Source organism: Suncus etruscus, chromosome 4 (assembly GCF_024139225.1).
Source record: "Suncus etruscus isolate mSunEtr1 chromosome 4, mSunEtr1.pri.cur, whole genome shotgun sequence".
Lineage (NCBI taxonomy): Eukaryota > Metazoa > Chordata > Mammalia > Eulipotyphla > Soricidae > Suncus > Suncus etruscus.
In genome coordinates, this window is record NC_064851.1 from 38,687,226 (window position 1) to 38,709,045 (window position 21,820).

At 33.2% G+C, this 21,820-nt stretch overlaps 1 protein-coding gene across 1 annotated transcript in view; it reads right to left on the reverse strand.

The window, feature by feature from the left end:
• Nucleotides 1-21,820, reverse strand: part of COL24A1 (collagen type XXIV alpha 1 chain) — a 319,520-nt gene that overhangs the window by 130,734 nt on the left and 166,966 nt on the right. The window contains exons 24-25 of the mRNA XM_049772551.1: nucleotides 20,733-20,777; nucleotides 114-167 (exon numbers count right to left, since the gene is read on the reverse strand). Coding sequence (XP_049628508.1) covers nucleotides 114-167; nucleotides 20,733-20,777 — 99 coding nt within the window. The remainder of the gene's footprint in view (nucleotides 1-113; nucleotides 168-20,732; nucleotides 20,778-21,820) is intronic.

Here is a 21,820-nt window from a genome sequence, read left to right on the forward strand (position 1 = left end):
ACATTAGGAAACCTATTTTATAGTTATGATTAATATAAAATATCATTCACATGTTTCTCTTTTGAGTTTAGCCTAGAATTTTTACTACTGAAGAAAATAATGGAAGAAATTACCTTTTCACCACCACTTCCAGTTACCCCAACTTCTCCAGGTAAACCAATTGTTCCCTTTTAAGAAAAATAGAATGCATAATATAAACATGTAGTACATTAATTTTGTTATAAATGATTTCAATGATTATATTTCTAACTTTTCCTTTATTTTTATATTAGATATAAATTTCTTCTGTTAAAGTGTCTAGCATGTACCCTCACACTAGTAATAATTATTTTAGTCAGTTAACCAGCAGACACATACATATCTAGGCAATACCAAATGGTGCTTAGTTAGGGCTGACCCTTAAGGCTATGCTCAAAGATCACTTCTAGCAATGCTCAGTGAACTATACGCAGTGCCAGGGATCAAATTAAAGATAACTACAAATAAAAAAGAACAAGAACAACATTTAAAGTGCTTGGCACAGATGCAGAGAAAAGAGGACTCTTATTCACTACTGGTGGCAATATTGACTGGCCTAATTAAATTAAAGAGTAAAACATTTTAAATTATGATATAGATTGGCTAAAAAAATTACCATGATACTGAAGTAGAAAATAAGGAAGAATTTTTTTTTTAGTTAAGATGACAGTGAAGGTAAAACATCTGATATTTAATGTGAAAAATGAAGAAGTCAGCCAACCAAGCAATGAAGGAAAGAGAAGGTTCTAGAAAAACAAGTAATTTGAGTAAGGAATAAATTTAGTGTGCTGAAACAAGGAAAATTGGCAATCAATAAAACTTAAGAAACTACTGAATATGGGGCCAGAGCAGTGACCCAAGCGGTAGGGCGTTTGCCTTGCGTGTGCTAACCTAGGATGGACCACGGTGTTCCATATGGTCGCCCAAGCCAGGAGCGATTTCTGAGCACATAGCCAGGTGTAACCCCTAGCGTAACCCCTGATCATCACTGGGTGTGGCCCAAAATCCAAAAACAAACAAAAAACTAAATATAAAAAATTTTAATTTTGTATCTTTAAAGAGAAAAATCATTGTTGAGTACCAGTATTTTGTCGCTGATTTTATGAAATCCTTAAATTATCACATTTTAAAATTTAAAAACTACAAATATGGGGCGGAGAGATAGCACAGCAGTAGAGTGCTTGCCTTGCAAGCAGCCAACCCAGGACCAAAGGTGGTTCGAATCCCGTGCCTGCCACGAGTGATTTCTGAACAGATAGCTGTGCGCCACCGGGTGTGGCCCAAAACCCAACCAACCAAACAAACAAACAAAAAAAACCCACAAAAAACATTTTGTCAATTGCATTATTGTTGAAAACATACACTCCTTCCTGTGGAAGGCTTTTATATACCTACACTACCAATGTCACGTTTGAACACCGGATTTTAGTGTCAATAGGAGGAATATAATTATTTATTGACATCAACGTTCTATATGTAACTTTGTTCTAGTAAAAATGAGAGTATGCAGAAATGGTATGGCTTTCTTTAAAATAGTAGTTGACCTTTTCCTTTGAATCATGAAGCAGCCATATCAAAGAAAGAATCTATTGCTGAAGTCTGAGTTTCAGCATGTAATTACTATGGAATAGACCCTTATCCAAGCAAAAGTGGGTGGAGTGCAAGTAAAAAAAAACCTTTTTATTTTAAACTATTGATGTTTTGAAGCTTTATTATTATTATTATTAATTTAGGGAGAAGGTTTCTCAAGCAGAGTTAGGGGCCTAAAGACTTCTTTTAGAGTCCTTAACCAATCGGGACAGTAATGCATTGCAAGTTTCTAAAGATGTGCTGTTCAGAGATCCATCCTTAGAGTACTGGAGATCAGTAGAACTGGACCTCCAGGCCCATTCTTAGTGGTACTCAGGATTCTTCAGATCTATCTTTGGCAGTGTTTGGGGAGGACATATAGTTCTAGAAATTGAGCCAGTGTTGGAAGCATGCAATGCATTTGCCTTAACCCCGGCACTCTCTCTCTGGTCCTGAAGCCTAGTTCTAATTGCAGCAAAATTTACCTTTAGACAATTAATGTAATAAACTCTTAAAAACAGGTAAAATTTGAATTTTATCTGTAAAATAGGAGGTTTTCTTTGCTTTAACTCACTCATGAGTTGGAGGCCTTAGGAAATGGTGATAGTTTAAGAAAGAAGATAAGTCTGGGTTCTTGAACCACTTTGTAAAGGAAGGATACCTGATCAAAACTGTTTGAATATGAGAAGAAATAGTTTCCTCCATGCTAACCAAAACAAAAATTAGTTAATTTTGTTCCAAGTTTTGAGGCCATATGTGGAGGTGCTCAGGGTTACTGTTTCTTGGTTATGCATTCAGGAAATACTCCTGGTGCTGCTCAGATGACTGATGGGAACTGAATTCAAAACAAATGCCCGACTTATACTATCTCTTTGATTATCTCTTCTAGTTTATTTTTTCACAGCAATTAATATTACTCTAACAATACATAAAGTTAATATATGTGCTGACATAAAGTTAAAAATTTTAATGTAGTTTATCTGGTTAATTAAAAAGTAATAATATAAATAACTCATAAACAAATATGGTATCAAATGTACTGAATTAGCTACTGGTTTATACCACAAATAAACTTGTTCTATACTATAATAATCTGAAGGAAAATGTTATTAGTATAAAAGTCTTGTGTTAAGAACTATAGAGCCTCAAGAGACAAGTAAAATATATTTAGAAATATATATATAATTGAATAAAATGAAATCAAATATTTTCAGTAAGTGAAAAAACTCCAACTCCATAAATTTCATTACAATGCAAAGACATGATGTTTGTATAATTGAGAACAGGAGCAAGGACTTTACAGAGAAGGCAGTATTTGAAATATGTCCAAATGCCAAATGTTGACAACATAAAATGACGGAAACATATTTAAAATAGGAAGAATAGCTGAATAGAGGTGGAGGTATCAAATGACAATTTTTGAGACATAAAGCAATAACATGTTGTTTAACTCACAAAATACAGGTAGGAAATATACTGAGATAGATACACATGTGAATGTTTTGAATTACAACAAAGAAATTCCTTTGTGTCCTGTTTGCAGAAGAATGTGCGTTTATGGGAGAGTAATATTATTTCGAAAAAGGAAGACTATAATCATATTTTCACTGAATGGCTGTTAATTTATAACACCGAGTTTCACTTTTTGGTAAGTGAAATATAAATGTGTGAACAGTCAGATTTTATGGTAATATTCCAAGGTAAATGTAATGACTTACGGCAATGATACCAAGTTTTAAAGTAGTAATAATTGGTCAGAAAAGATGTTGCTTTAGAGTAACAAAGATGAATTAAGTCACAGAGAAGTTGTGCCTCTTGGATATTTTAGAAATTTAGATGGGAGAATTATTCTTTTAAAAAATTAACATCATGATTTACATAGTAGTTACAATAGGTTTTCAGGCATACCGCCAATCACTCCAATCAGTGTACCCACCCAGATTCCATCCAACTTCCTAATCTAAATCCTTTACAGATACAGTTTAAAATATAATTTTTGTAGTTTTAAGAAATATGACAGCAGAAATGGAAAAGGTACAATTGCTTGAGAATGTAATTTAGAAATTTATTCGATTAAGAATCCAACTTTTGTTCTGCTTGCCAAGTAAAAAAAATTCATCTACAAAAGAAAAAACTTTAGAAGAAAATTTTATTTAAAAAGTATTTAAAATTTTATATCTTATAATGTATTTTAAATTGACTAATAAAATAAACTAGTACATCTTCACTGGTTTGAAATATACAGTTATATTAGAGAAAAAATTTGGTTTGCACAGTCTATGTCCTAGATATCTTCCTATCTCAAGCATCCTTGTGTGAGGAATGCTTTGTAGTTAGAAAGAATTCACATCTGGGAGACAAGTGTTGCCCTGTAACCTTCTCTTCCTTCAGAAACACTGCATAAGAGAAAAACTATGGTGGTGTGACTTGTTCTGATTTTTTATTTTAGTGAAACAAACTAGTTTTTATTGAAAGAAATTTACATAGAAAAATATGATGGGAGAGAAAGAGAGAATATGTTGACCTGAGAACATGGGCTTCTTCAGAATGGATAAAACCATGTATTCTAAATTTTATTAGTAACTTTCAGATGTCACATACATGAGCTAAAGTCTAAAGCAAAAGAAATATATTTTCAATTTTAAGCAATACATTTATAAGTAAATAGTCATAATTTATTCATTTTATAACCTATGAAACTTTAGAATAAAATATATGAATGACTTTGCTTTTGTTGCTTTCTAATCACTTTTTTTCATTTCAAAAAATTTTTAAAAATTTATATTATTCCAATAGTTATCTATTACTTCAAAACATATTACTCCAAAAATAATGGCTTAAAATAATGAACACAGATGAGTGATTCTGGTTCACAGATTTTCCTAATATTGCAGTCATGATTTGGCATGGGCGGTAGTTATCTGAAAGCTTGACTGAGGCTAGAAAATCTACTTCTAACAAGGCTGTTGGCTGCAAGCAACAATTCACAGCAGGATTTTGGCAAGAGGTCTTGACATCTTATAGGCCTCCACAGGACTGACTATATGGCAGCTGGCTTCCCACACAGTGAGAGATCCAAGTTTGAGAGCAAGCAAGAAAGAAATTAATGTCTTTTGTGATCTAGTCACATGTGTCACTTCGGCCACTTTATTAGTGAATGGCTAAGTTCAATCATCTCTCAGAGAAATCAGACCTCTATTTTTTAGGAGTGAGAGATATTTAAACAAATTCAAGACATATTTTAAAACCTTTGCAATGACTGTATTTTATTGTTAGATTGATTTGATATTTTATTAAGACTGATTTCTTCCAATAGTGTCTCAATGTATTGGCATCTAATTTCAAGTGACGTAGTTTTACAGGAATATTATACATTAGTGTTACTGGAATAATAAGCATTGCCTATAAAGTTGTAATGCATAACATTTCATTCTCACTTCACTAACCATGGATTGTCATGCATAAAGCACTATACTAGTCATTTTAGAAATAAGCAACAATCAAGATTGATAGTACAAATTGTCAGAAAAAAAGTATGATAGAATATAGAAAAATTAGGGGCTGGAGTGGTGGCACAAGCCTGCTTTGAGCGCGCTAGCCTAGGATGGACCACAGTTCGATCCCCCGGGCATCTCATATGGTCCCCCAAGCCAGGAGAGAATATAGAAAAATTAGATCTCAGTAAACAATGATCTGGAGATCTGACTACCTGTTTTTGTAAAGGAAGTTTTAAGAGAACACAGTCATGCTCTTTTGTTTACTAATTGTCTTTGTCTGTTTTACCCTGTGAAAGCAAAGTATATTAATGGCCCACAAAGTCAAAACCATTTCTTTTATTGATTTAGCTGAAATACAAAGTAGTTACTAAAGCTTTAGTCTTCCACTTTTAAAAAAATACCAGTAATTCTTTTAGATCTAGTATTAGTATAAAAAGTTTAAAAATACTGTATTCATATATAATACCACTAAAATATTAAGTTTTAACCTAAACATGCAGTATGTCAAGAGCTAGGTAATGCTATATTAATTGAAAACACTTTTAGTTTTGCAAAATAGGATATGTAACACCTAATGATTTTATTAAGGTGAACATTCAGAAGGCCAAAATACCATGTAAAATAATTACATGTTAAAAAATTACTTGATAAAATGGAGAAAACATATAAAATTTTTCAAGGCAGCAAAAACTCAAGTACTTTAGTACACATAATTAAACCAGTTATTTTCTAAAGGATATTTCTAATATTTCCTAATTGATAGTCGAATTTTAAACATTTTTTAAAAAAATTAAGTGATTGTGCATATACAAAGGTTTATGACTACATCATTTTTCTTTTCAAGGTGGAAACATATCGCAAGTTTCTTCAAATTCACTTGAAAATACAAAATATAGGCTAATTCTCTAGACTTCGGTTTTTTTCATGGAGTCGTTAACTTCAATGTTTTTGTAGTATTTTCATATTGCTTAAAAATGAAAAAATTTTCAAAGTCTACTTACTGGAATAAAATGTTGTATTTATGAAATTGCTAATTTAACTATTTTTCACCTTATGAGAATTAAATTTAGATCTCCATATAGTACAAATTTCAAAGGTGGGAGAAACAGAATTGGCAACCTCTGAGAAAGACTAATCAAATACTATCTTGGGAAATGTGCTTTCATTTTTTTCTTCACCTCAAGCTATAATTTCTCTTCACATGTAAATAAGAAGATAATAATACAGACTGTTGTCAGTATAGATAGATCAGGGAAAGATGCAGAAAACTGAAAAGAAAGCATGTGCTATCTATTGGAGAATAAAAGGGGAAATATATTTTCAGATAATTGTGAATTAACATTGAAACATTCTACTAGAATATTTTTCTATTAAATATAAATAATATTATATTATATAATAATTATTAACAATATAACATATAATATAATAACATAATTATATACTATAATTATTATGCAATATTTCATTAATAGTCAGATATAGTTGCCTATTTAGGTCTACAATGAAGGAAAGAGAACGAAGTAAAAAAGCAGGTAGTAGCTAAAGACTTAGAGGAGATCAATTATAACAGAGAATGTTGAGAAAGGGAAGAGGTTAAAAACAAAGAACAATAATGTTTAAAGAGCTGAAAGGAAAAAAATAAGAATATATCTGGAGATGATTACATATGGAAAGAAATATACTGTCAGAAGGTAAATGTCATCTTTTAAATTTTTTTGTCTGTAATGTTTTTCTAGAACATTTTATTTGGGGGGTAATTTTGTAACTTGATAAAAATTAATGTATCTTTTCTATTTGCAAATAAACCACTGGTTCCAAATGGTTAAAATTTGATCACTTCATATTCAAATGAAATCTGTAAATATACTATATTCCTCTAATAATATGACTGGAGTTTGCTTCTTTAGCTCATTTTGCTTCATCATTCATGATTTAGGAAGATGTGACTAAGTCTATTGTTAAATTGTATGGTATATGAGGTAGTGTATTGTCTGATACCATCTTTCCAAGCAAACTGCTTGGAACATAATATGATATTAAGATAACAAATGCATGCTGAATGGAAGCTTGAACTGTTTGAGTAGAAGTAGTAGGAGAAAGGTGAACGAACTACCAGTGAACCATTCTTTTTTAAAGGCCTATGGGCCTGAAAGATAGTTCAGTGAATACAGTGAGATCAACCTGGGTTCAGTCCCAACATCCCAACATTTGACACAGCAAGCTTGCTAGGAATGGTTCCTGAGTGCAGAGTCAGAATTGAGAACTGAGCACTGCAGAGTGTAGCCAAACCACCCTTTGTCCCCCCACTCCCATAAACTAAAGTCTCTAGTCCAGTGGTAAAGCATTTTGCATTGCATGAATGAGATATGAGATATGAGATCATTAGTTTGATTCCTGTTAAAATCCTCCCCCCGTTTTTCTCAAGCAAATGCACTTATATTTCTTTTTTAAAATTAATTGCTATATTTAAGCACCGTGGTTACAAAATTGCTCATTGTTGGGTTTCAGTCATACAATGTATACCACCCTTCACCAGTGCACCCGTCCCTTCACCAATGTTTCCTATTTCCCATCCACCGTGTCTCTGTCTTTCTCTAAGGCAGGCAATTTGCCTGCTTCCCTCCCACCATCTCTCCCTCCCTCTATCTCTTTCTTTCTCTCTCTCTCTCCCTTCCTCTCTCTCCCTTCCTCTCTCTCCCTTCCTCTCTATCCCTCTCTCTCTCTCTTTTCCTCTCTCTCTCTCTCTCTCTCTCTCTCTCTCTCTCTCTCTCTCTCTCTCTCTCTCTCTCTCTCTCTCTCCCCTCCTCTCTTGAATGTCATTTTCTCCCCTCTTAGCACTGAGTTCTTGTTCAGAGTGATCAGTTCCAACTACCATTGTCATAGACATTGACCCTTTTCTATTCTAACTGCAATCATTACTTTTTTTTGGGGGGGTGTCACACCCGATGACGCTCAGGGTTTACTCCTGCCTATGTGCACAGAAATTGCTTCTGGGTTGGGGGACCATATGCGACACTGGGGGATCAAACCGCGGTCTGTCCTAGGCTAGCACATGCAAGGCAGATACCTTATCGCTTGCGCCACTGCTCTGGCTCCAGCTCTCATTACTTTTTGTAGCAAGCTTCCTACCCTGGGCTGGACCTCCTGACCCTTATCTTTACTGTCCCTAGATATAGAGACATACTGTTTCTTGTTTTTTTTTTTTTTGTTTGTTTGTTTTTTATCCTACAAATGAGTGAGATTATTTATGTCTATTCTTTTCCTTCTGACTCAGTTCACTCAGCATAATAATCTCCATATCCATCCATACATAAGCAAATGTCATTATTTCATTTTCCTTAATGGTTGCAAAGTAATCTATTGTTTTGATATAACAGTTTCTTTAGCCACTCATCTGCTGTCTGGCACCACGACTATTTCCAGATTCTGGCTATTATAAATAGTGCTGCACTAAACATAAGAATGTAGAGGGCATTTTTGTATTGTGTTTTTGTGTTCCTAAGGTATATCCCTAGAAGTGGCATTGGTCAAATGAAAGCTCAATTTCTAGTTTTGGGATAATGTTTTCCAAAAAGGCTGGGCCAATCTATGTTCCTACTAGTAGTAAATGAGAGTCCCTTTCTCCATACATCCACATCAACACTGGTTGTTCTTATCCTTTGTAATGCATGCCAGTCTCTGTGGTGTGAAGTGATACCTCAGTGTTGTTTTGATTTGCATCTCCCTGATGATTAGTAATGTGGAACTTTTTTCTTATATCTTTTGGCCATCTGTATTTCTTCTTTGAGGATATGTCTGTTCATTTATTCTCCCATTAATTGATGAGATTAGCTGTTCTTTTTTCCTTCCAAAGTTCCTTTAATGCCTCTCTTATCTTAGAAGTAACCCCTTATCTAATGGGTAATGGGTGAATACTTTCTCCCACTCTGTAGGTAGCCTTTGTATCCCAGATACTATTTCCTTTGACGAGTCATGTATTATTTCCCTCTGGCTAGTTCTTTTTAAAGTCTAGCATCACAGAGAGACCCACACAGAAAGGTTAATCATGATAATATTCATCATAAATAAAGGCCTGGCTGATTTCACTAATACACAACAACTCTTTATATGTTTGATATATCCTGTGGTTTCCCAAGGGCAATTTGAATTTTCAAACTCTTCAATGGAAGGGCAATAGATTTTTAATATGTATATTTAATTTTATGATCCTGGGGATCAAATCTGAGATGCCACATATGCAAAGTAAGCACTCTAGTATTGAGTCACACTCCAGACTCAAAGCCCTAAATTTAATACTCAAAGTGACCAAATCCTAAAGAAAGTTAAATTTCTAACTATGACAAGTCTCTTATGTCAAGACTGAGGAGAAAATTGCTAAGAACTCATCTTTGTGATGGGAATAACCAATGATGGCCTGTGACAATTTTGAACTACTCTAATGTGAACTCTATAATATTTTTGTTTGTTTGTTTAAGGTTCAAGCCCAGTGATGCTCAAAAGTTAATCTTGGCTCTGTACTCAGTAATCACTCTTGGTGGTACACAGGGTACCATATGAGACATTAGGTATAGAACCTAAGTCCACATGTGTAAGGCGAGTGCTTACTCATTGTACATCTCTCCAGCCTACAAACTATAATCTTAATAGAACTATCTACCCCTTCTTACTTGCTCTTATTTTGTATGATCTCTCCCTATGTAAGAAAACATGTGTCTTAATTAGAAAGTGTCCATATATTCTTTACTAGTTATTTTCCAAAAGTTAGGGATAAGTCACAGCCTAAGTTCTATGCCTGAGAACTTACTTCACCTGATATGGAAAAAAAGAAACTGTACTCCAAAAGAATAAAAGATCTAACCAGCATGTATTAGTAGAAAATGGAAGAATATAAGTGAGATCTTATGCTGCAACTCTCAAGGGAACCATAATATTATATAAAAACCATATAAAACAGAAAATAGATATGGAAGTTATTCATTTGAGGACATTTTTCCAAAACATACAGGATTTAACACCTTGGCAAGGAGTTCAAATGATAGTGCAAACTCACGAGGCAAAGCCAATCTGTGAAAGATGTAGTTTTGCCATTTGGCTTCTATGTTCCACAAGACTGTCTTAGAGACATCACTGGGTGGGAGGGGCTAAAAAGCTGCTTAGATATTAGGCAAGCCTTGATAGAGAGTCAAAATACAGGCTTCAAGAATTCTGGTATAAGGCCTTTAGATATATGCTGGTGATTATACATACTTTGAGAAAGCTTTGAAAAATAAATTCATTAGTAGTAGAAAAATGAATTTTTAGTAAAAACAACAATTAAGGCACTATTGGGTTCACTACCTGGGTATATCATAGCTGAGTAGTATCAGACACAGGCCACATAACTCCATAATAGCCTGGGATAGAAAATGAGCAAGACAGAGATACTGGCAAACAGAGTAAGAAATAAGACCATATTCTTGACTAGTACATTTATAAGCTGACCCATTGACTTTTCTTGTGGATCCCATATTGCCAGCAAATAGAGCAGGAAATAAAAATGTGAACTTGGTTTGATGAGCCTTATCACTATGAGATAAATGTCTGTGTCCCTAATATCACAGCTTCCCACTTTAAAAGGCTAACTATGGCTACCACTCATTGACTAGTCAAACTGTCACAACAGAAAATACTTTTGAATACATTTTTAAAGGAGGCCAATCAGTCACTTGGAGAAAAGTTTATTCAGGAAGGACTGAAGATTTATTTGAACAGAAATGATTTCTGGGGATGGCATCTTTACCAACAATTGAAATTTAACTAGCACTAGTAATTGAGAACTTTGAAGGTACCTAAGGAATTTAAATAAACCAAAGAAAGATACAATATAGCAGAGAAGTTAAACTAAATTCTACCCGTTAAAGAACTTGATAGAATTCTTGCTTGACCTCTTTTATGGAATGAAGCAGAAGTATAAGTAAGTGAAATCAATGATTACTCATCACTGATTTAATGTATTAAACTTAAAAATGTGTCTAGTTAGCCTTATTTAAGTTGCTTAGAACTAAAGATAAACTCTGAACACTGATAATGAAATTAAAATATTTTTATACATATTCTATATTCACTAAAACTATTAACTATAGAAGTGAAATAAAATATAACCATTCATATTTACAAAACATTTTATAACATTATTTGATAATTTAATATATGTCAAACATTAATAAATTTAGAATATATAGAAACACTTCCTTACTTTGGATAGTCACAATTGGACAATATTTTATTTTGGCCTATAGTTACTTCATTTTTAATTTTTTAACATGTGGCTATATAAGTTTCCTAAATGGTCTGCTATTATTCAAATAGTAATTTCAATCTATGACATTTCCCTAACAATTATTTAATCTTGTTACTTTGGATCAAACAAGTACTCTTGAAATAAAAGTTCAGAATGAAACTTGGGCTTGGAAAATTCTGGCAATGATTAAAAGAATATGACTGGAATATATACTCAACAGATGCTTTTACTCACGCCCATGTTATGTGTAGCTTATGGCTAGAAAAGCAACTGGTTCTGTCATCTCCGTACTAAACTGCCTCGAAGTTTATATGTACAGTCTTTATATATTTTATATATAGTATCTGCTCTTTTGAATGAGTCTTAAGCAATAAATTAGTGTGATAAAGATCATGCAAGCACAGGACTAGCACCTATCTTGGATAGACCTCGTTGGTTTACTAGTGCAAAAAAATTTTGGATTAGAAATGGGAAATTATCTTGATACAATACTATTTGTATAACATTTCAATTGAAAGCTCTTCCCAAGACTATAAATATTAGTAAGATCACTTAAAGGGGAGAAAATTTACTTATTAGTCTAAATGTGCTTTTACCATAAACAAATAATAAACAAATGCTGGATATATCTTTCATGAAGGTCTCAGAGGTAGTTTTTAAACTTTTTTTCTTAGATTGTTTCAATCTGAAGATAAAAATATATTCAGAAAATCAGATAATAAAAGATTTTCTGAATATATTTTATCAACAAATGAGACATTTAGATAATTTGCTTTCTTTTTTTTGTTTGTTTTTTGGGGCCACACCCGGCGGTGCTCAGGTGTTACTCCTGGCTATCTGCTCAGAAATAGCTCCTGGCAGGCACGGGGACCATATGGGACGCCGGGATTTGAACCAACCACCTTAGGTCCTGGATCAGCTGCTTGCAAGGCAAACGCCACTGTGCTATCTCTCCAGCCCTAGATAATTTGCTTTCTAAAATATCAGAAACTAAGCATAAGTAACTATTAGAGATTATTCAACTAATTATTTAGTCTATAATCTGAAGGCTTAAATTCTTAGCTAAAATTTTCAACTTTGAAGCAAGTGATTTCACCAGTTTGGGTATCTTTTTTCAATTCTAAGAATAAAGGGAAAGACTAGATAATCATTCTCATACTTTTCAACTTTAAAGTTTGATAATTCTATAATTTAACCAAAAGACATGAAAAATCATTCAGATTCAAGAATGAATAAAAGGGAGAAAATCTGAGTGAGCAATTCAGGTCAATTATAATCACAGAAATTAAAATTCCAAGAAAAAGTCTCTGTCAGACCCCAAAGAAAATTCCAGGTCCATTTGGTTTTATTTGTTCATTCTACCACCTTGAAAGATAACCTATTACTAAACCTATTACTAAACTAAACTAAATTTCAAGTTCTTACCAAAAAAAAAATCCAAGAAGTGAGAATTAGTCCCAATATTTTCTATTAAGCCAGCATTACCTTCAATATCAAAAGGAGACAGATATTTTACAAAAAGTTTAGAGACCAATATCCCTGATGGCCATACATGCAGAGATCTTTAAAAAAAATCCAGCAAACTGAGTTTAGTAATAATTTAAAAGAAACATACATCATAACCACATAAAGTAGAAGGAATGGTAGATATAATAAAATAAAACAATGTTATATAATAGATCAATTGAAGTAAATATATAAATCATATTTTGATCATTTATATCAGAGGCATAGAGACAGCTTTTGGAAAGATTCAACATCAGTATTTGATTAAAAATAAGTTAGAGCATATGCTGCAAATTCACAGCAAACATATGCTAATTGGTGAAACACGAAGATATTTTCCTATAATCTCAGATATATAAAATAAGATTTCCTTTGGGCCGGAGAGATAACATAGAGATAGGGCGTTTGCTTTTTGTGCCGCTGATCCAGACAGATGGCGGTTCGAATCCTGGCACCCCATATAGTCACCCATGCCTTCCAGGAGCGACTTCTGACACAGAGCCAGGAGTAACCCCTAAGCACCATCGGTGTGACCCAAAATAAAAAACAAAAACAAACAAAAAAAGGGATTCCTACTCTAAAACTATTATTCAACTAAGGATTATAAGTCCTGGACACAGCAATAAGACATGGAAGAAAATGATACACAAATTATGAGATGTTAAACTATCACAGATGGTATTACACATATTTAAAACCCTAAAATGCTAATAAAATTATTATAACTAAAAATTAAATTAAGTATTATAAAAATAAATAATGCTATAAAATGGAAATACAAATGCTGGCTGTATTTTCTATGCAATAACATTCCTTCTATCTAAAAGAGAAACAAATCAAGAAAGGAATGCCAATTACAACTGCATAAAAAAGAATCAAATAATTCAGAGCCAACTCAACATGGGAGTTGAAAAACTTACATTGAATTCTACTATTGAAGTAAATAGAGTATACATGAAATTGAAAATTATTTTATTGGAATTTCCGTGATATGTGGAATGCTCCTACGGCCTTTCTCTAAGAAAACTCTTCTATTATGCCATTCAAACTTTTCTTCTTATTCCTCAATGCAGGATGTAGTGTTCTTTTCATGATTTATGATTTATCTGCTTATTATGTTTTTGGGTTTTAGGGCTACACCTAGAAATACTAATGAATTATTCCTGGCTTTGTGTTCAGGAGTGACCTCTGGTGGTACTTAGGATTTCTTATCTGGTGTTGGAACTGAATCAAGGCTACATTGTAAACACAGCACCTTAACTCCTCAACTACCTCTTTAGTTTTAGTTCTTTTTTGCCTATTCATACAAATTGTGTATTATAACTGTTCTCTACACGTTTTTCTACAATGCATCAAAACATAGCCTTTGTTTTAATCTTTATCTGCAACATCTATAAAAACAATTGTGCATAACTAGTTTACATAAATTAATTAACTTTGGTGAATAGTGAGAAATAAAACCTAGGGGCCGGGCAGTGGCGCTGGAGGTAAGGTGCCTGCCTTGCCTGCGCTAGCCTAGGACGGACCGCGGTTCGATCCCCCGGCGTCCCATATGGTCCCCCAAGAAGCCAGGAGCAACTTCTGAGCGCATAGCCAGGAGTAACCCCTGAGCGTCACAGGGTGTGGCCCAAAAACCAAAAAAAAAAAAAAAAAGAGAAATAAAACCTAGAGGGTTAAGTTTGTAAAACAAATAGTAAATATATAAATTTCAATGAATAAGAGTTAATAATTTAATAGGCGATACATAAGAAATAGGGAATATAAAGAAAATACTGAGATTTCAAGATTCAGTAACTGTGGGATGGTGACTGAGTACAGAACCTACAGAGATGATAACAAGACCAAGATTGTGACCCAGAAGTCCCTGTATCCCACCTCCCACAAACATACCAAATTTATCAAGGCACATGCAGCAGGTCCCTCTAAAACAAATTCAAAACTGACTGAGGAAATCTTTCACAAGATATGATAAAATATCCACACTGATATTAAAGGTAGACACGAAGGCACAGAATCCCACTCTAGCACAGTGTTGCATTACTGAGAGGGAATACCCAAGTTCCAAGTTATGTCTAAAGAGTTTGGATCTAATATACAGCTTTTTAACTTTTACAACTTCAGCCTAAATTATGGGTTCATGAAACACCTAACTACAAAACCCAATTTGGCTTGTATTCCAACATGTTAAAGAAAGAAAGCAATTCTTAATAGGTACAGACCATTCTCTGTAGCTATTCACTCAAGGCTTAAAGAAAACAGAGCAGTCAAAAATCACCCATTTTCCCAGTAATTTTTCTGAAAGCAAGCAAGCATACTTTACAAGCTGCTGAAATACATGGTACAAAAATAAAAAGCCTCTAAAATATGTATAATTTCATAAAAATTATTTACTGAACATAAACTAGATTTCACTGGCCTTGAAAAATATTACATAATAACATTTTTAAGAATCTCTAAGAAAAAACAAATTTGTATTCATTATATTTATACTTAGAATACACAATTAACAGTAGCAAGACAAACTTGAACTTGTTTTGATTTTGAAGAAAAATATTTGTTTTTTACTACAATACAAATGAATGAGACATAATTAAACATAGATTTGCTTAATAAAAGCTTCTACATATCAAATAAATTACAATATTGTAGAAAAGTGACTACAGAGAAAACCCTGCCTACCATCTATATTTATAAATCATTTTACTGTGTACATAGTCAGAGGCATTCGTATATTCATTTGTATATTGACTGCTTTGTAATATAATGACAAAGTTCAGTAATTATGACAAGACTGTATGGCATTCTACACTATATAACATAATCTCTTACAGAGGAGCCTGCTGAAATGTGTGCAAGAGTTAATATATATTTTAATATTACACAACAGTTACATAGTTATATTTTTTAACAAATAGAAGACACGAAGACTTTCCAGCTAGACTTGCTATCATTACTTCTGCTATCATCTTCTTGAAGAGTAAAATGCCTTGTTTCTGTTTTTTTGGTGATGCTCAGGTGTTATTCCCAGTGCTTAGGAGACCATATGGGATGCTGGGGATCAAACTTGGGGTCAACCACATGCAGGGAAATTATGCTACCTGCTGTACTAGCATTCTGCCCCAGTTTCCAGAATTTTCAATATGTGGCATTTTCATGGGCATCAGATAATATCACAATGTTGTTTTGATTTGGATGGGAAAACATCATTAGCAGTATTTCCAATCACAAAGCTTCAATCAATTAAAAAATAATATAAAAATGAGTAGCAATGTCAGTAGGTAGGGCCCAAGCCACTACCATTATTTTCAAGCAATTAATCCCATTCTATGGTATAAATTAATTATATAGTATGAATATACATATACTTTATATCCTAAATATAAAACATTAGAAAATTTTCTATTTTGACTATAAATATTTAAGTAAGATATTAGCGTATTATTAAGAAATAAAAAAGTATAGTTTGTTTTTGTTTTGGGGTCAACTTGAATGTGCTCAGAAGTTACTCCTGACTCTGTACTCAGGAATTACTCTTGATGGTATTTGGGCAAACCATATGGAATGCTGGGAGATCAAGCCTGCTCATCAGTCAGCAAGGGAAACACCCTACCTGTTATTTTATTATTTCAGCCCCCCAAAGTATAATATCTATACAAAGTTTTAAATAAGTCTTAAATTACACTTTCCAAGCAAAACTCCTTTCCCTCTACTTGTGGCACAGTCAGTAATGGTTGGAAATTACTCAGCTCCATGCCTGCTGATTGTCTTGGTGATCATTGGGGAATAAAGTGGTATAAGAATCAATCTATGCTTTCCACATGTAAAATCTTCATTAATCTCACTCAAAATAAGCACTGTAATGAACAAATACTTACTGAATATTTGGTTTCAAGAAACTTGAAGCCTCTATCTAGGATGTGCATACACATATTTGGTGTGAACAGAATGGATGATATATAATAGAACAAAATTGTATTCCTAAAGGATAAGTTCTATAAATTTTCCAAATTTTAATATTAAGAGATGGGCATAATATAGACTATTTCAACATTTCCATATTATTGCCTAGATGTCTTCATAAAAACTGAAAGATGCCATTATGGCTAACACTATTATTTCTACCTGACAAAATAGTAGTCTTTTTATTTTTATTTAAAATAATAGTCTTTAAATTTTTATCTAAAAATAGTAGTTTTTTTATTTTTATATTGTTTCTGGGACACACTTGGAAATTCCAAGGTGTATTACTCCTAACTTGGTTATTGAGGTCATTCCTGGAGGTGGCAAGAATTAAACCAGTTGTCCTGTATGAAAGCATATGCTTCAGCCCAGTGAACTGTATACCTGGCCCAGTAATGTATTTTTAAACAAAGTCAGACTTTTAAAAACTTTTTTTTGGGATTTTGGGCCACACCCGGTGATGCTCAGGGGTTACTCCTGGCTATGCTCTCAGAAATCGTTCCTGGCTTGGAGGCCATATGGGACGCTGGGGGATCGAACCACGGTTCGTCCCAGATTAGCACGTTCAGAGCAAGTGCCCTACTGCTTGCACCTCAGATTTTTTAAATAAACAAATGTGTACTCATTCTTAGTACATGTGAAAGTTCCAACTTTCACATCTTCCATAGCTTTGTTTTGTTTTTATGGTATCAGAAATTAAACATGAAATATTTGATTTTGATCCCTGTCACCACATTTGGTTTCCCAGCACCACCAGGAGTGATTCCTGAGTACAGAGCCATGAGTAATCTCTGAGCACAGTATGACTCTCCCAAATCCAGAAAACAAATAAAAATTGTGCAAAAAAAGTGGTCAACTGAAACTTAATGTAATCATACACATTAAAAATTCCAAATTTTATACTTAAAATTAACAGAAAAGATCTTAGGAGTTAGTGCTGATTATTTTCTAACTGCACCAGTTTCCTATAACAGTTGAAAGCCTACATGGTCATGAGAACTATCACAAATAAAATAAATAATAAAAGTTAATAGCCCTCTCATGGAAAAGGCTGTGGAGTCATTCATTGCCTATAAAATATTTAATCTATTTCTACTTGCATGAATACTAGCAAAACATAATAAAACTAGAGAATAGCTAGAGAAAAAAAGGAGCCAAATTGGCAAGTTAGATGCTGGGAAAATTGAAATTCTTAGAAAAGTATCAGATTCCTAAAATTGGAAATATCCTTTGAAATCATATATATATTCTTTCATATATATGAAATATATATGATATATACATATCATATATATGTATCTATATATAAAAATCTCTAATTTTTCCAGACCATTTCTGATAAACCATAAGAAGTTTTCAGAATAGTTATCTTTTTTGTAGCTTATGTCTAAAATATCATCTAAAATCAGCTTCTCTTATCTTTACTATCATCCTAGTCCAATTTTTATCATTTAGATGTCTATAATGGAGTTCTAACTACAAAGCCTCTTCTACTCGGCTTGTCATAAACAAATGCCAACTTCCCAATCAACAAAATTAGAGTGATCTTAAAAATATATTTAAAAAGTCACTGATAGAATTTGTAAGTAATATTCCAACTCAAAGAAGTAACAACTATGGTTCTGAATGACTTGGCTTTTGATTCCTTTATGTCAACTTATGTAGTTTTTTTTTTTTTTCCTGGCTCACTGAGATTCATTCACTCTGGCTCTCTTTCAGTCCCTCAAAATAGCTAAACACTTTCCTACTAAGGACTATTTCATGCAAACACCAGCATCAAGGTCAATGCCATTACAGCTAACATTTACTAAATTCTTACTATATGAATGGATCTGGCATTCATGGGAAGAGAAGCAGCAGTATAGATTTAAGGCCAGTGTTGGCTCTCACCCTTGGCCCATAATATTTTTTTACAGTATTTGTACATCTTTTTTCACTTCATTCCCACCTTCTACCTCCAAGATAAACAAAAAGGATCCAAAAGCAAAGCTTCAATGACACCTAATGAGGAAAAATTAAAAAAGAAAGAAAAATATATGCCTGGAGAGAAGAATATTTCTATACAAAGTCAATTCAGGAAACACAGGATAGAGATACTGAAACTGGAGGGTCAAGTTCCAGAAACCAAACTTAGTGAAACAAACAAAATATTTAGAAGACCTATTATGAAAAACAACAAATTTGGATATATATTTGTTTGTTAAGCATATATTAGTATATGTGTATATATATATATGATTTGTTTTAGAACAAAACAAATCAATAAAAAAATCACATACATACACACGTTATATAAATATTTGAACATCATGCTCCTAGCAACAAGCTAGAATCCATGTTAAGAAGTCGTGAAAATCAAGAATAAAACATTATCTCTTCCTTACACACAAAAGGCAGAAGAGGTAAGCAGATACTTCTCCAAAGAAGATATAAAGAGGGCAACAGCATATGAAAAAATGTACAATTTCATTTATTAGAAAATGAAAGTCAAAATCACAATGAGCTGTAACTTGACACTAAAAGAATGATCTACATAAAAAAGACTGAAAACAACAAGCATTGGAATTATGTGAGAAGAAAGAATTATCTAACACTTGGTGTAAATACAAATACCTTTATGGAAAATGTTGTGGTAATTTCTAAAACTAGGGATATTGTGAATTGCATAGTATTTCTGTTGTGTGTGTGACTAATTTTTTTTTTTGTTTTTGGGCCACACCCAGTAACGCTCAGGGGTTACTCCTGGCTATGCACTCAGAAGTTGCTCCTGGCTTGGGGGACCATATGGGACACCTGGGGATCAAACCGCGGTCCGTCCAAGGCTAGCGCAGGCAAGGCAGGCACCTTACCTTTAGCGCCACCGCCCGGCCCCGTGTGTGACTAATTTAAGCTATACCTCTAATAGGTGATGTATCATGGTATAAACCATGTTCAATAAATGTGCCTGACTACAAATATATGATGAGTAAATGCTAGAAAAAAGTCATCCAAATCATTTATGTGGTATCTAAACAGTCAATTTACACAGTAATGTAAAGTTATACAAATTAAGTTTTTATGAAATAAATATGTTTTGCTATTTGTTCCCTCTGATTTTATGCCAGTATTTTAAATCCAAAGAAAAATATATCCAAGCTCATAAAATATTTTATGATTTGTTAACTTGTAGCTTTATTTTATATTTTGTTTTGTTTTGTTTAGGGCTACACCTAGTGGTATTAAAAGACTACTCCTGTCTCTGCACTAAGAAATTACTCCTGGAGTACTCAAGGTACCATATGGGGTACTGGGGATCAAATTTGGGTCATTTATGTGCAAGGCAAGCTCCCTACTCATTGTACTATCTTCTAGGCTTCCCTTGTAGCTATTGAATATGAAAAATGTTAAGTCATATTTAGATTAATAGATCTGAAATAAAATTGAGACCTAAGTATTAGAAACTAGATTGCTCCTGATATTTAAATAAAATTTATACTGGACAAAAATCTAGACAGTCTTTAACCTTATTTTTTGTATTAAAATCCTTATTTTTCATATTACAGTTGTGTTGAAGTTTTTTTGGTTAGGAGATAAGAATGTATACTTTGCATGTCTTTGTCCCTGAGCTTAATCCCTGATGTGGCATAGTGGTCCCCTCTTCCCACTGTTCCACAAGCATATATGGGTGCTCAGAGTGACTCCCAGAACCAGTAGTCCAAGCACTGAGCTGGGAAGTCCACAAGATTAAATCAATTACAGCTGGGAGTTGCTCTTGTTTGTCCTTCAATAAAAAAGTTGTTGAAAAGAATTTTGCATTCACAATCTTAGAAGTATACTTCTGATTCTTAAAAATAATTGCGACCTGATTCTTAAAAATAATTGATGGTTAAAATCATGGAAAAAGAACACAAAAAGCTTACTGTTTCACCAGTCTTTCCAATATTTCCTTGATCTCCTACTTCTCCCTGTAATTAAAGAATATAAAACTGAAAGTCTGATTATTCTTCAAATAAGATCAGTTATAACAAAGCTCTTGCTTTTAATTTAATGTAAGCATCTTCTATACTGAAAACAGTAAAGGAAATCTGTTATTCAAACTTGTTACAGTAATTCTAATGAATAGTTTTTCCCATTGTAATTTAAATTGCAATAACCTATTTTCATAAATTATATTTTTATTTATAACTAAATCATTTTTAAATACTTCCTTTAAAAAGAATTGATTTTGTGGTGAAGGAGAGTTGGACTTTCAGATCTGTGTAAATTGAATATAGTTTATACAGATGCTAATTTTAAATGAAGCAAACTGAAACTTGCATTGTGTCATAATATGCATCTAAACTAGGTTTAATCCCAGCACTCCTATGTTGCCCAGAGCACTTTCCAGACTGTTTCTGAGCACAACATCATGTCATATGAGCACAAAACTCAGTTCATATTTTTTATTAATTTACCTTGACAATTTTTCCTGGCTTTCTTTAGCTTATTATAGCATAAAAATGAGTTTAATAGAAATAAAAAAATCTCTACCTTTAAATAGGATCATTATCAAGCATCCTAGATGAAGGTGTTGGCCATATTTGGCAGAGTTGAATATACCACAGAAAGAATCTACTTGCATCAATGCTAATTTTCATTAAATTAAAAATATGTATAAATATTTTTGGGGAAAGAAAGAATTTCCAAATTGTGCTCAGGGGTCCTGAGACCACTTTCAGAAAAGCTTGGCTAACAGGGCTTGGTAGTTTAGTGTAGGGATTGAGGATGCAAAGCTGCCAGGTCCTGAATCTCCAGGCAGGGGTCCTCAAACTTTTTAAACAGGGGGCCAGTTCACTGTCCCTCAGACCTTTGGAGGGTCTGACTATAGTAAAAACAAAACTTATGAACGAAATCTTATGCACACTGCACATATCTTATTTTGCAATGAAGAAACAAAACAGATATAAATACAATATGTGGCCCGCGGGCCATAGTTTGAGGACCACTGCTCCAGAGCCCTCCAATATTG